We start from the raw sequence: 15,205 nt of genomic DNA, 5'->3' as shown, positions 1-15,205 counted from the left end.
GAGACGCTGCTCAGTCCTTCCTTTTACGTTGTTTTGGAGACTCGTTGGATTTGTTGAGGATCTGTCGGAGCTTTTTGGACATCAGGTACGGTTTCTGTAGAGATCCGTCGTTTCGCTCCAGGTCCTCCACTGTGAAGAGGAGCAGTGACACCAGTGATCAAACATTAGGTTTGTTTCAAGACCTCCAAATTAAAATACAGTTTTGTTCCGAGTCTCATGGTATCAAAATCCCGTCCGTGTTTTTTTTTTCACACCAACTCTCACAGTATAGAATCGAGAGCCAATAGAGCCTCCGAGCTGCTTGATATAAATGATAAACGTTTACTCACAGAAGCAGAGGAAGAGTGTGTCCACACACATGTTGTACACACTGAAGAATCCATGCGCGATGAAGTAGCTTCCAAACACCACCGTCTGCAACACGAGGAACACAGTCAACCTGAAGTCGGCCTTCAAAAAGACGACGGCTCGTCGGTAACTCACGATGATTGGCATCCAGTAGTAGTTGAGGCTTCCAGAGCTGAAGTCACTGTCCGGTACAGGAATCCGGCCGGAGAAGAAAAAGAAGGACAAAACACCTGGAAAAGAGACGGAGAGTTCAAGGTCTCCTCCTTCCATCTCAACTGTTGTGTGAACGCTATCAAGTAGGGATTGTAACCCTTGGAGATACAGCACATAGACTAGAACCCGGAGCCGATGCTTCACACAGAGGAAGAAGATGGAAACTTTGCACAGAGAGGCTGAAGTACAGAAAACTTGGGACTCCAATCAGAAAATGATCCGACTGTGAGGCGGATTAATACACCGCCATGTGTCCTCCAAGCTCTCGCCTGGTTTAAATCGACTGTGGAAAACACAGCTTGAGCTCGTTATTCTTTTTGTGTTTTTCACTGTTGCAAGAGCAAAGAAACGCAGCATCAAAAAACTGCTTTTTAACAGTCAAAATGAAGCATTCACAGCTAATCAACCCCACAGTGGTGTATCGGTTAGACTCTCCCTCACAGTGGGGAGATTCTCCGTTTGGTTTTCATCTTCTCCGTGTTTCTTCAGCTTCCTCTAATATTTAAAAACACGTGTGACGGCAACTGATGTCTCTAAATTGGCTTTGGGTGTGGATGTGAGTGTCTTTTGTCTGTGATGGACTGATGCCCTGCTTTCACTGGTGAGCTGGATGAAGTGGTATAGATGGATAGACGGATGGATGAATGGACGGATGGAAGCTGACGGTGCTGCAGCAGTGTTGTACGCACCAACTCCTCCGACCACCAGGAGTTTCCCAAAGAACAGCAGCAGGTCCGTCACTTTATCCAGCACCACGACCCTGCGTTCAACACAACATCCAGATCGTAACAAACACTCTTGTAACGGGGAAGCGTCAGAAGAGAAACGTCACAACGAACCTGATCGCGTTCCTCATCAGCAGCATGAACGCGTTTTTAGCCGAGACGCAGAAGTTTTTCCCATAAATGGCAATCTGTCAGCAAAACAAGGGAAACTTTGATGATTACATCTCAGAAGACGTTGTTGTTCAGGTGCTCCCTTTACAGTCATTGCACTGGAGATTGACCAGGTTTTACCCAACGTGTCCTTCCTGGATGCAAACCAGCATTCTACACACACAAACTCAAGACTTAACCTCACTGTTTCACATAAAATTAGGACTTAAACTTTCCTTCAAAGGTGATCACTAACTATTGCCAGAATAGAACTGGTGGCACGTCGTGTTAAGTAAAATCCAGCCACGACAATGACGTGCTGTGGTGACCCCTGGAGGAAAGAGAGCAGCTGAATAGACACCAACTCCACTAAAGATGATTTATCCGATGGCCGATAGAAACATTCTCACCATGATGTAGGCGTTCCTGTTGAGAAATTTAATAAACTTCTCCAGACACCACAAGCAGCACTTCAGACAGCACATGATGAAACGTGCCACTGCATTCTGGGCCGCTGTGCAGGAGGAAAAAAGCAGCCAGCTTCAATTTCCTGTTCATTTTTTCCCCATCACATTTTCAGCAATTCTGACATTTAAACCTTACTGAGATAAAATGCATCTTCGTCGCACTGTGAAATCACTAATCTTCAATAATGGAAAAGAAAAGGTTTCCTTACATCTTGTTTTGTGGTCAATGTACTCCAGAACGATTCTCACAATCTGCACCAGCGTCAGGATCAAAGCACCAAAGGCCAAAGAACCCACGTGGTATCTAATATGGATAATAAACACAAGGCTTCACAAGTTAAAGCTGAATGTATGTTAGGAATAAATACAAGCCTAAATAATTAAGAATATATTGTGATCTGCCCCATAAACTACCAAGCACAGATCTAATCCGCCCTCTGGAGGGCTGAGCAGGAACTGCAGTCAAATGCAATGTACTGGAACCTTCTTTAGGAGGATCCAAGGATTTAAAAGGTCCTTGTGGCTACGAAGTGTCAAAAACAAATGTTGTCTTCACTGTGATGCCAGCTTGATGGCAAATCATGAAAGTAGTGAATAAGACTTCATTCTCTATGTTTAAATGATCAAAACACTTTAGATTTTCCTTGTTAAACTTCTGTGGTACAAACTGTGTTTGTCACATTAAAAAGTACAAAAGAGGCCTGACACTGAAGAGACAGCTGCTTTGAGACCAACCTCAGAGTGCGCATGAAAGCAGCGCACAGGGGGAACGTGGGGACGTCGTCGGGTTTCTTGAAGGCCCAGTAGTAGGAGGCGAAGGCCCCCGCCAGCGTGCACTGACCCACTGCAATGACAAAGTTGGCACACCAGAGGAAAGCTACGGCATTGTAGATCTGCAGGTTGAACAGGTTCCGCTGAAAGAGGCCTTCGTCGTTGTATTTGATGAAGATGCAGCTGGCTGAAGGGCAGCTGGGATAATCGGATGCGTTGAAGTTCTGAGAGGAGATGAAAGGAGGATGAATGTGAGGAGCCGAGGAACGACAAACTGACCAGAGCTGTACATTTTCTCTATTTGCCCTTAAATTTTAAAGGAGAAACTTTCAAAGAGAAATTTTAAAGTGTCATGAAAGGCATTCACTGCAAAATCTTTACCGATTGGAATATTGTTGCTAACTGACGTTACGATCGGAAACTGTGCTACTATAGACTGAAGCAGAGGAGGAAGACAAGTGAGGAGGTTACAGGAGGAGAGGAAGATTGGGAAAGTTAAGGTGAGTGTAGGGACTCTTACAATATGGTGGAAAAGTGAGAGAGATGTCTTGGTCATGTATAACTGTGTTAGGAAAAACGATGCTGAGGATGGAGCCGTCAGGCAAGACGAGAAGAAGGGCAGCAAAGAGGTTCATGGATGCAGTGAGGGAAGACGGACATCACGGGGGACAGAGGGGAAGATTATACTGCAGATTAGAGAATAAAAAAAAAAAAAAAAACTAACCTGGGGGTCACAGGTCTTGGTGCCATTGACACCCTGACAGCTGCTCATAGTGGAGTTGAGAGCCACCACTTTGTAGACTGGAGTCCCTGAAGTGGCCAGATATCTGCACACACACCACTTTAAAGAAAAGAGCCGAAACTCTGGAGGTTTTGAATACCCTTCGTTCTTGTGAATAAACACGCACAAAAGTCAAGGATACAAAGCGGTGGTGCCCCAGTAAGCGACACACACCAGCAGGAGAACAAAGGTGACCAGAGGGAACGCCAGAACAGACATCATGTGGCTGATAGTCCTGCAGAAGATCGACACACAGCAGGAGGTTATACCGAGGAGAAAATGTGTCTTTTCACCCATTTACCAAGCAACGTGAAAACATTTCCACATCACCGTGACGTTACATCGTCCTCACTGAAAACAGAATAATCAAGCGAACCAGTTCAAAAGTCGTCCAGTGCTTTGATGGTATGACAGGACTCACTTGCTGGCCTCCTGGATGAGAGCGATAGCGATGAGGATTCTGGTTCGCAGAAATATGAGAGTCAAAAGAAGAATCCCCTCCATCACAGATATGATGATCACTGATGGGAAGAGTGAGGGAGGCAGGTTTTTCATTTGATAATACAGCATTATGTCATGTACTCCTGTTTTTTCTTCATATATTCTCGACCTCAGCATTTATTATTCAAGGACGACACACTTGTGTCACAGATGATTTGCTTCAGTTCAAAAAAGCATTTGGAACAGTCAAAAGTCAAAAAGTGACCAATCAGACTCACGGAAGGCCAGCCAGGTCTCCTGGACTTCCAGATAAATGTTAAAGTCGGTGGTGAAACCAATATCAGAGATGGTGGCGGAGAGTTTCTTGAAGTTATCGTACTCCCAGTAGCAGTGCCAGATCCCTGCAGAGGAAATGAAGAGTGACATAAGGACACTCAAACAGCTCAGTGCAGAACGGTGCATTTTACAATCTTTGGCTGCCCTTGAGCTGAAATTATGAGTGCTGGGATTCTGAAGTTTGAACCAGAGTTATATAGAGAACACAATTCCTGCTTGCAGACAGACCTTCAACCATTTTGCTGGGTTGAAGGAAGAAACTCAAACACTGTTACCCAATAAAACAATCACAAGAACCGATGTGGAGTGATAACAGCTGCTCAATACAATAAAACTCATTGCTTTTCACATAGATGTGCAAGTAGATCTGAGCAGAGCACATGTAGTTTATTCACACAGGACCGACACCAACTTGCAGCCTCATCCTTTCTCATCCATAAAATCTCGTTCAGGCCAAACACATCCTGAGTCGTGGTGACCCCGCGGCCCCTCGCAGCGATTTAAAGAGTAAAATCCAGTGTCGACTGGCAGCAAAAACGCCACCGCACACAGAAACACATATATAAAAGTTTACCATAGGCCCCGGCAGCCAGGACTCCAAAGATGAGCACCCACACCATGACAGGAGCGGTGAACCTCAGCAGCAGCAGGAACAGCAGACTGACCACCATGGCGATCAGCAGACAGCTGAGACAGAGAGAGACGGATCCATGTGAGGTTATCGTTTGTTTTGAGCTTGGCTGTCTACACTTTGGTCCACCATCCAAGCACACGGACACAAAAGATTTTTTTTTTTTAAAAAGGAAAAAAGTTCAATGTTTTCTATCCCAGGGCCTGAAAAACAGCTTCCATGATCCAAACAGTGTCATGAGCAGGTTTATCTCAGCAGGAGGCTCGATAATGACGAACCCATTTGATTGAGGGCTGCTGGAGCAGAGAGCTTTAAAACATCAGACACAAAAGATAAGGATTAAAAACTGAAAAGTGTATAAAAATGTTGGACTTTGGATTGTACTGAATAGCACAAGTATGTCTCATAAAGTGCATGTTTAGTAGATTTTTGTGTTAAATATAACTTTATACAGGTGATAAAACTAGTGAAATGAGAAGAAAAAAAGTAAAACAAATTAAGGCACACATTGAAGGTTCAAGGTTCAGAGAGAATAAAGTACGACACAATGATCACATAATAACATAGGACAAATTTAATAGTTAAAAGTATAAATAAAACTGAAATACGGAAATATACATTACATTCATGAAAGGCCAAGATGGACCAGTGCTTTCAGCTTTCCTTTAAATCTTTAACTCTTTGTATTTCCCCTCAGATCCCCGATAGACTGTTTCAACACCTTGGACGTCTCACTGAAAGTCTTTGTTCTACATTTTATGACTATGAATAAAACTGTTGTACCAGAGGTCGTGAGAAGTTGCAGAGGCTCGTATGACGTGACCATATGAGACATATATTCAGGTGCAAAATATAACAATAAAATAACTTTAAACTTGATAGTGAAGCTCAGTTAACTATTGCAGGGACTTTAAAACAAGTGTCATGGTCTCTGGTCTCCTGGTGCTACTTCTACTTCTTTTCCTCTACTTCTCAGGAGAAGAGTATTATGGAATGCAATATAAGGCCTTTTTTGAGCTCTTGTATATCATCAAGTCCCTGTCACTTTCTTCCCGTCCACTGTGGGAAGTAGAAACTGTTAAATATTGTATGAATTCCCTGCCCTCTGCCTAGTTCTTCCTAATTATTTTGCCCATGTTTGATGTCCGCTCTGTGTCGGCCACTTTATTTGGCCAAAATCTGTCCAGAAGAACTTTATCGATATGCCATTTTCACTTATTTACTCCTACAAAGTGAAGAGCTGTATGACGTGTGTGTCTGCAGGGGGCAGTGTGCGCTGTGGCACAGATCAGTAACTCACATGAGGATCCACGGCCATGCCGACGCAAAGTCCTCAAAGATTCGAACGCCGATCTCCTTGGCATTGAATCCACTCACAAGGTCCCTAATGAAGACAGAAGCGAGGCCTGGTTGCATTAATGGCTGTTCTGCTTTTCAAAGCTAAACCTGACAGAAAACAACAGCTGAAACTGAGACGTAACAACGAGTTTGAAGCATCCTGAAAGCAAAGACAAGAACGGTAAATGGTTTTCACTCATATAGAGCTTTTCTACGGATCTAATATTGCTGAGAGCTTCAAAATGTGACATACTTATGTGACGGGAAGAAAAGGTGAACCAAATGAATTCTATTAAACCAGTACAATTTTAAACAATATCTGATGAATTCTCTTCTCCATTACATAAGTAGTAAGACACATAACAAGGCAGCACCGGCTATAAGAACAAACCCCAGGCAATCAGCTGTGAGCTCTAAGAGCACGCATCCTCGAAGGCTGCGGTGACTAGCCAAGCGAAACCCTACAGCTACCACCAGCTGCCACACTACTGCCCAATACAACAACTCACACATTCACCGACCTTGCGCTGATGATGAGGAGAAAGAAGAAACGTGTGTTATTTCGGGGGAGAAGTTGTCGGCGACGTATGAATTTAAAGCTCTGGTTTTGTGTTCCGGTCATGATGAGGATGAGACTGAGAGGAATCTGCTTCTTACCCAGTGCCGTTCTTCATGATGCTGATTGTGTCGTTGACTGACGCAGGGAGGCCCGGGACGAGAGAAAAGTTGGAAGGGATGTCGTCCAGTTTTTTGAAAACAGGCAAACATCTCCCCAGCACTATCAGGACAGAACAAAGTCAAAATTGATTAGAAATCACTTCATACATCTTTAATAAAAAAAAAACCATTCAGTCGCAATCCAAGTTACTGCAGGTAGAATGTGTGTTTTCTCACCAGGAGAACTGGGGACGTAGAAGGAAGGGCAGAGCTCCTTATCCAAGATCTCTGACACGGTCTGAAAACATTGTTACATCATGAAGTTATAAGAACACGAAAAGCCCGTAAAAATGCACACCATCTTCTGCTGGAGCTTACCAGCGGAGTAGTTTTCAGATCTATAGATGGCACACACAGATCTTGGTTAAAAATCTCCACTAGAGGCATACCAGGTAAATACAGCGCGGCCCCAAACGTAGAAGGACATTTTTCCACACACACCTGATGGAAAACACAAAGTTAGATGTTTCTGGGAAGATGTGGGAAGACAGTCATTCACACTTTATATTACTCACTGCTCTTTACCTGTGTGGTTGGACACTGAAAACCATTCAAAGCGCTTGCAATGATGTTCACGGACATGGCACATTTCAGCATGTCAAAGTAGAACAGGTTTGGACGATTTCTGCAAAATAAAGAGAACAACACTAACTTTGTTCTTATTTCGCATTTTTTTTTACAGTTTCACATTTCAAAGTGATATGAAATGAAAACAATGAGTTGTGATTACTTGTTCTCTCCGATGCCACAGAACCACCCCGTCGAGTTTTTGGGATAAAGAACATGCCTGGGATCTCCATAAAGCCAAGCTGACGGAGCAAAAGTAAACACACTTTAAAAACAAACGAAAATAAAAACCACTGATATCACACACTTTATCGATGTAACTTTGGCAGCAACAGAAAGTACTTCGACATAAAGTTATGCTTTCAGTAAACAGAAAAACTATATTTAGTGTGTCGTTTGTTCACTGTTTGGAAAGATCACCTGAAAAATTTCCAGTGCCATATTTTCTATTTGAGGAGCTCCAGAACCAGTGTCCAGCATGTTTTACATACAAACCACAGCCACTTTATGAGGAAAAACTGGGTTTCTGTAACGTGGCAGATAATCAGCTGCTGTGCTTCCATCGATCAAGAGCATCCGATGAAGGACCGGTCACTGTATGACCCCGATTCAACACAGCTGATTCCCATTATCAACGCCGCTATTTGGAGCAGTGAGTCATTTACAACACATAAAGCAGGGTAAGAAACAGCAAAGTAATAAAGCAATAACAGTAGTTTCACTCTAAGAAACACCACAAGAGGTCACAACAATATACAGTAATTTTTTTCATGAACCAATCTTTTGGTAATAGCGTCACACAACCAAGAGCCGGTGAACACATCGACTACCATCACCGCTCTTCAAGCATTTGGTCGAGACGGTCCAGGTAAAGTGGTGGAGAGAATGAACGGGCGGATGGGCAAATACATAACTTTGCTTGTAATAGAGGTGGAACAAATTACTCAATCTAACATCCACCATTCCACCTCGGCCCGGGCCTGTCCTTGAACTACTTGCAGAGCAGGAAATAGAGGATTGTTCAGGACGCTGACACACATAAGGTGACTGAATAACCAGATAAGCTCCGTTAACATCAGATAAGGCAAAGTGTTTTGAGTTTGATAACAGGGCAATGACAGGCTGCTGCCAGGAGGTTCACTGTGAAATCAGCTGTTCATAGTTTAAGACAATTAAAAAAAAAATGTCTAAAGATTGATTCTAATTTTAATTGGCGCAAAGAAACAAAAAAGTGGGCAGTTTTAGTCTATGAAATGTAAATTGATTTTATATTAACCTTAAGGCCACATTGCACTGTTAAAGTGAAAAGTAGGGGGAAATGTTGTGGCTCTGTCCAGAGATGATTAGTAGACATGAGGTATTGCAGTATTTACATAGAGATCATTAATCAAACTGTGCAGCTGATGGTTCAGCTGGTTGATTTATGGTGACTATTGTAAGCAGTACTAAAGACCACGTGACATTTATCAGCACAATTACACTTCAGTTTGCTCTCACTCCTGTATTTATATCAGAGTTATGCTGGGAGCTACAAGAATGTCTCTCTCTACCAGAGGAATGAACTGAAACAAACCGTTTAATGATTTATGAGAATCAGACCCAATTAATGTAAAGCTCCAACTGAATGGCTGTAAAGCAGGTTTATGTAATGACAAGGCATACATTTGATACCTTAAAATGCATTTAGCTTCATTGTTTGAGAAACAATTACAATCGAATTTAGGTTCAAATGTAGACACTTGGCCTTCTTCCGTGTGCCTCCATTTTTGGAAATTAACTTGCATGCTGCTGAAATGAAGAGTTACAATAATTGACTGACTTCTGGCAAATATGGTGAACTGATCCTTTAAGGTCAGTCGTACAAAGAGAAAAAACCCGACTGAAAATACAAAAATAAAAAAGCTCCAGGAGCAATATGATGGTGGAACATGATGTCCTGATTAAAAAGCCCTTTAATGTCAGTGTGGTGTCTCTTACCTAATATTCCAACTGCTATGTAGCCGAGGATGACGGCCATGAAGAGAATACAGCAGATTATATCGGTGCATCCTCTGTGGAAAACAAGACACGGTAGCAAGTTTACCAAGACGATGACGGTGAATGTAAAATCATCCGAAAGCTGACAGCTGGACAGAAGATTCACCTTTTGTGTATTGGCCCGATGAAGCTCGGGTCAAACTCAGCCGGTTCTCCTGGGAAAAGAAAACAGCCAAGTCGTGTGTAATTTCTATGAGCACTTAACTTTTGAAGAGTTTGTTTAATGCGCCAATTTTCTCTTTGGCCCGAGGACAGACGACAAGACGAAACTGAATCTTGGTTCACTGGCCAATTTGGTGTTCATATCTTTGTGTCACAGTTTGAAATAACGTTCAAATGTTGGGAGTTTTGGAGTACAAGCTGGGTTGAATTCTACATTTCCTGCATTGGGTTATAAATGAAGGTGCATTTCCCAATAAAACATGGTGTTGCTGCGACCCAGTAAGCACACAGTCGTCTCGTCCTCTCTTCTGGGAGTTAATGAATTACTGTATGAGTAAAACCTTTCACGTGAGAGAGGTTAAAAGTGCTTATAATTCACTTCACAGTAGAATCAGTATAAGAGAGGGAGTGTCCGACAGGGAAGAAGGGATTTATTTTTGTTTCCTGGAACATAGGAGAAATGACCCGTAACGACAAACAATGAGTCCACGTCTTCCATTTATTGTACACAAGAAGCAGCTTTCTGAACCGAGTCGTAGTTAAGCTGATCTCATTTATTTAATCGACAGTCCACAACATAAAGCAAAAACAAAAGGACCCACATTGAGGCGCAGCACTCGGGTGAGCAGCTCAGGTATATTTGAATAGAATTTGAATGCAGAGCGATGTTTTCAGCTGCTGTGGAGTCAAGACATTTGCATTATTTCATCAATCTGAGACGTTTTTGGAAGAGATCTAAATATTTCCGGAGTTTCGAAGTTTGAAGTGTGTGTGTTCTGCAGTTAATCCCTGCTCCACATCACAAAATGTCCCTCTAATGTCTTTAGGTTTTGTGCTTGCTGTGCTAGCACGGTGTCAGGCAGCTCAACCTTGACAAAGACTTTATCTACTCCGTCATGTGTCATCTCAGTAGGATACAAATGTTAAAACAGGATACATGACATCAGCAGCGACTATTTACTCGGCTCAAACTCCAGTCAAGTCTAAGATGCAATGTGGCAAAGAAATGTATATAAAAACAATACCACACAGAGAGCCTGAAGCACATATTCAGAGCAGTGTGAGAACGAGCTGCTGGGTCACACAACACACAATGCATCAGTGTTCAGTTTCCAATCTTCATTTGTTCAAATATAGGTTGTTACAGACTGAGAAGATTTTGAAAGGAATACTTTTACTTGAGTGTGTTATTAATAAGTTTATTCAGTTGTGATTGAGAACCCTTCAAGCACCAGTGAACCTGGAATACACCTTGTTCACCACAGTGTGTGTATCTGTCAAACATTTAATATTTGTCTATATGATGTGCTTTGATCTTGGATACAGGAGATGTGAATCAAATGTCTGCTGTGGACAATGCACTTAACGTAATGGATACTTGAACCACTTTTTGAAGGGACCTCTGTACTTTAGTTTCAGCATTCTTCAACAATAGCACCTTTATTTGTATTAATACATTGTAGGAGCAGAAACACAATTTACCTACATTTACGGTGTAGCTATCATGTACTTCAGTACTTTCACTTGGATATTAAAACAAGAGTAACACAATAACAATGTGTGTTATTGAGAACAATTCAGGCACAGAAACAGTAGTTGTACTTATGGTTTTACTACACTTCTCAGCTCTGCTTCATATTGAAAGGTTTTAGTCAGAATGATCAAATCATTAAAGACAATAATTGTGAATGTTGTGAGACAAGCATGAATGGAGTTAGAAGCCCCTCCACTTCGCCACCATCACTGGGCCCCGTAATGCTTTGCAATGTCTCGAGTGTCAGATTTCCTCTTTGCTAGGACACTGTTGTGTTTCTATAGCAAATGGTTCATTGTGCTTCTCTCTGACGTCTTTAATGACCCTGTAAAAACTGCTGGAAAGCATAAAATTGTTCAGCCTCCACAGTGCAAAGGTCATCTTTCATTTCTCCGATCAGGGGAGGAACCCACACAAACAAAATAAGGATTAGACAGTTACACAGCAGGTGAGGTCAACTTTACAACAGATTGTGTGGTTTGTGCACAAATCTCACTTTTCTCTCCAAATATGTAAAAATAAACGATTACCCAGTTAATTGGTAACCTCCTGAGTACACAACACTAACTAATAAAATAGTAGAGGTTAGACGAGATAAGATAAGAGGGGAAGGGGCAGACTCATTCAAACATGTACTAATGTGTTGAAACGACTACTTTTATAGTTCAACTGTTTGAGATTTTTCTGTGAGACGATTTTTGTTTCGTTTGTTAACAAAAGAGAACAAAAACAAATGTTTTTCTTCAATTATCCATTAAAGATTAAATAATTAGACTGGAGGAGTGGTATAGCCACAGCAAGAAGGTCACGGGCTCTAATGAGAACATTTTAATGAGCGACGAAGTCGTCCGATATCGCTCACATTAACCAGGAAGTCTCGTTAACAAATGTCTACTTCCTCAATGAACAACGGCGAGCCGATCCCCCATCAGAAGATATGAAAGTGCCTTTGGAGGAGAACTTAACTTTACCTACTGGTCTAAAGTTACCTGGTCAGTTCCTGGTCTATCAGACAGCTTGATTCAGAGTTGTTGGCCCTCTTAAGTGACATTAACAGTCCCACCATGTGGTGTTTACCTGCAGGGAGGGTTTGTGAAACCTCCCATACTGTCAATAGACGTGTGACAACATCTCCGTGGAATAAGAGCGACGCAGGAGATCAACACACACAGATCCAACTACACTCCCTTTTTCTGCAGCTCACCAGTGAAGTAGATATGTCATTCATCGTCAAGATGTGGTTTACAGCGAGAATTTAAAGTACAGTGTGTTTGTTATTTAAATGTGTGAAACAAATCACTGAAATCATGAGCTCAGCTGGTTTGAATATACAAGTTCTGCTTTCCTCCAAAATTTGCAAACAGGTTTAAATGTTTATTTCTTCTTCAGGTTAAGCAGCTGATGTGTTTGGCTTCTCTTCCGTGGTAAAAGTTCCTCAATGTGTAGCAATTAAAGCAGGGGTGTCTAACTTATTTAGTTCGATGTAAAGTGAATCAGACCAGTAATGAAAACAATATACACTACTTAAAGTGTCTCCCCTTGCAACAAAGTACTACCCTATGCAAACTGAATAGAATATTTCTTTCTAAATCCTGAAAAGGTTTGAATTTAAACAGGTAAGTAAAAATGCCTTCAACATTGTGCCATTTTTTAATGATGCCTCTCAGTGAGAAGTAAACGTAAGTAAGTAAAATTCATTTATTTTTAGTGGACAGTCTCTAATTTGTCTTTTTTGTTTGTTTCTTCAGGCGCATGGTGCCAATAGTCTGATGCGTCCAAAAAAGTCTGATTTCTGTGAGTTTTTACAACTTCACCCTCAAAACAAGCAGTGAGAGAGCGAGCTTTTAGCTTCTATGCCTTCGACTCTTATCAAAACAGTGCAGCCCACGGTAAACAAACTGAAACAGCAACTCCGAACACAGCAATATGTTTTTGTTTTCATTGTAATATTTACAGGTTGCAATGCCATCATGGAATAGTTTGACACCTCAGATTAAAGTTGTGGTGTAAAACTTGTTGGCCTCATTACCACATACTTAACTTAGAGTTTTGGTGGTTTGTTTACATGGTAACGGTGCTTAGAGCCACTGAAAACGTAGTAAATAGTTATTCTGCACAAGAGATGGACAGTATCGACACTGGTGTCATGACTCCCAGTCCATATTCTCCTGAGACTTGTTAGTTTTATCGCCGAGAGTCACTGTGATAACAATCACACTCGGTTGTCTGCCCATAACGTCCAAGAACTCGCCATGAAACCTTTCTGAAACGAAAATTCAAAAACGAGTCGTTTTCACATTGAGCAGTATTTCCATACAGTCCACACCGAGACTGATCCTGAGTGAAATTCATTTTTCATTTCCGAAAACGCTTGCTTTCAAAAAGTTCCGTTTTCAGCAGCCACCGTCCGTTGTTTAAACATTTACCCAAAAGTCTGATAAAGTTTTCAATTTTCACTTGAAAATGGGATCTTAAATGTAACATGCCTTTTGATGGATGGAGTAACATTTGATAAAAAGTCAGAAAGAAGTGGCTTAAACTTTTTCTACATACTAGTGCTGGTTGACTGGATAGACATCATATATTAAATTATATCAAAGTCCAAGTATAAACGATTATAACAAAATCTGGAGAAAATACTCCATGTATGTCAAACCTATAAAGTCTATTTATCTTTCATTTAAATGTAGAAGGGTTGTTTGAACATTTTTATTCAGGCAGGCCTTTGACCCGTTGCTGCTCAATTTTACTTTTTTGTATAACTATGTATATTTGTGATTAATTAATGATCATATCTGTTTTATTTATTTATAAAAATAAATCTCACATTTTTAGTGCTGTTAAGTACCTTGTGGCACACAAAGGTGAAAGGTGCTATATAAATAAAGTTCTATTCTATTCTATATATCATTCCCTGCTCAATTAATCTGATATACATATATAGTCCTATTTTTTCCCGCGGTTTTTTTTTAATCCATATTAATGTTGCGCGTGAACCAAAAAAACACATTTAAACCTTGTTTCTAAACTTTAAAAAAATAAAAATTTACCAAATTTCGACTAATTATCACTATATATTTAAAAAAAAAAAGTATTTTCATATAATTTTAAGTATTTTACTCGACGATTTTGTTTTTTTTTGCGGGTCTTTAAAGGCAACTTAACGGCCGACGTCCGCTCACCGTACTTGGAGTCCGGATTTTCTTCCTCTTCTTCTTTCTTTCTTCCCATTTTTTTCCTCCGCAGGTGAGCTTCCCGTGGCCCGGAGGTCGTCACCGGCTCACGGAGCGGTCGGGCGGGGTCACTGACAGCGGCTTGGTGGAGGTCTCCGGTGCCGTCCTGAGCGTCCTGCGTCCCGCCTGGAGCGACTCGGTAACTTAGTGAGGAGGAAATCTTTCTCCCCTGCCAGGCACTCGTTACTAGGCGGTGACGTCACGGGGCATACGTGGATGCGCACCTGCGCGTGTCATCGTACGAGGAAGAGGTGCACGCAAAAGGATTTTTCCACTTAGAAGTTATTTTAAAAGTCAGATTTATGGATTTATTCTCAGAATTCACAGTGGAGAGGTCACCATTGGTCACATTTTTTTTTTTAAATACTTCTCTTATCATGTAAACCACTTAAATGCAGGATATTTCCTCTGCAAAACACACAAAAACGGCTTTATTTGTTCCGGTCAATTTTATTAATCCCCTTTTAGAGAATTTCTTCCATCCTTCACCATCCTCATAAACAACCCCATTCACTTTAGTTATAAAACTTAACACATTTAATTAAGTTGAAGCTATTCTAAATGCTATAAATGGTTTTGCCCATCACAAAATCAGGGAGCATACAGCCCAAACATTTAAAACTCTCCTATCCATGATAGAAAATACTCCTTTCTGCTCAAGTATTTAAACAAAAGAAAGTTTTTCCTATTATGCTGCAAAATAGTACATTTATAGCTCTGAAAAAGCAGCAGCCTGTCCTTTTTCTCATTTGTA

The 15,205-nt window shown here is 41.2% G+C and overlaps 1 protein-coding gene across 1 annotated transcript; it reads right to left on the bottom strand.

Moving 5' to 3' along the window:
• Nucleotides 1–10: 10 nt before the first annotated feature.
• On the bottom strand, nt 11–14,688 carry slc44a4 (solute carrier family 44 member 4; the record flags this gene model as incomplete). The annotated part of the gene is made up of 23 exons (XM_080515866.1): nt 11–129; nt 330–414; nt 484–578; nt 1,251–1,321; nt 1,401–1,474; nt 1,847–1,950; nt 2,113–2,207; nt 2,639–2,898; nt 3,399–3,501; nt 3,598–3,690; nt 3,877–3,976; nt 4,175–4,297; nt 4,807–4,919; nt 6,164–6,247; nt 6,859–6,979; nt 7,096–7,156; nt 7,237–7,359; nt 7,444–7,543; nt 7,649–7,727; nt 9,463–9,536; nt 9,629–9,677; nt 14,401–14,577; nt 14,676–14,688. The coding sequence occupies 23 exons, from the start codon at nt 14,686–14,688 to the stop codon at nt 11–13; spliced, it is 2,316 nt and encodes a 771-aa protein (XP_080371992.1).
• Nucleotides 14,689–15,205: the final 517 nt, after the last annotated feature.

Source organism: Blennius ocellaris (genome assembly GCF_963422515.1).
Source record: "Blennius ocellaris genome assembly, chromosome: 20".
In the NCBI taxonomy this organism is placed as follows: Eukaryota; Metazoa; Chordata; class Actinopteri; order Blenniiformes; family Blenniidae; genus Blennius; species Blennius ocellaris.
This window is presented reverse-complemented; position numbering and strand designations above follow the sequence as displayed.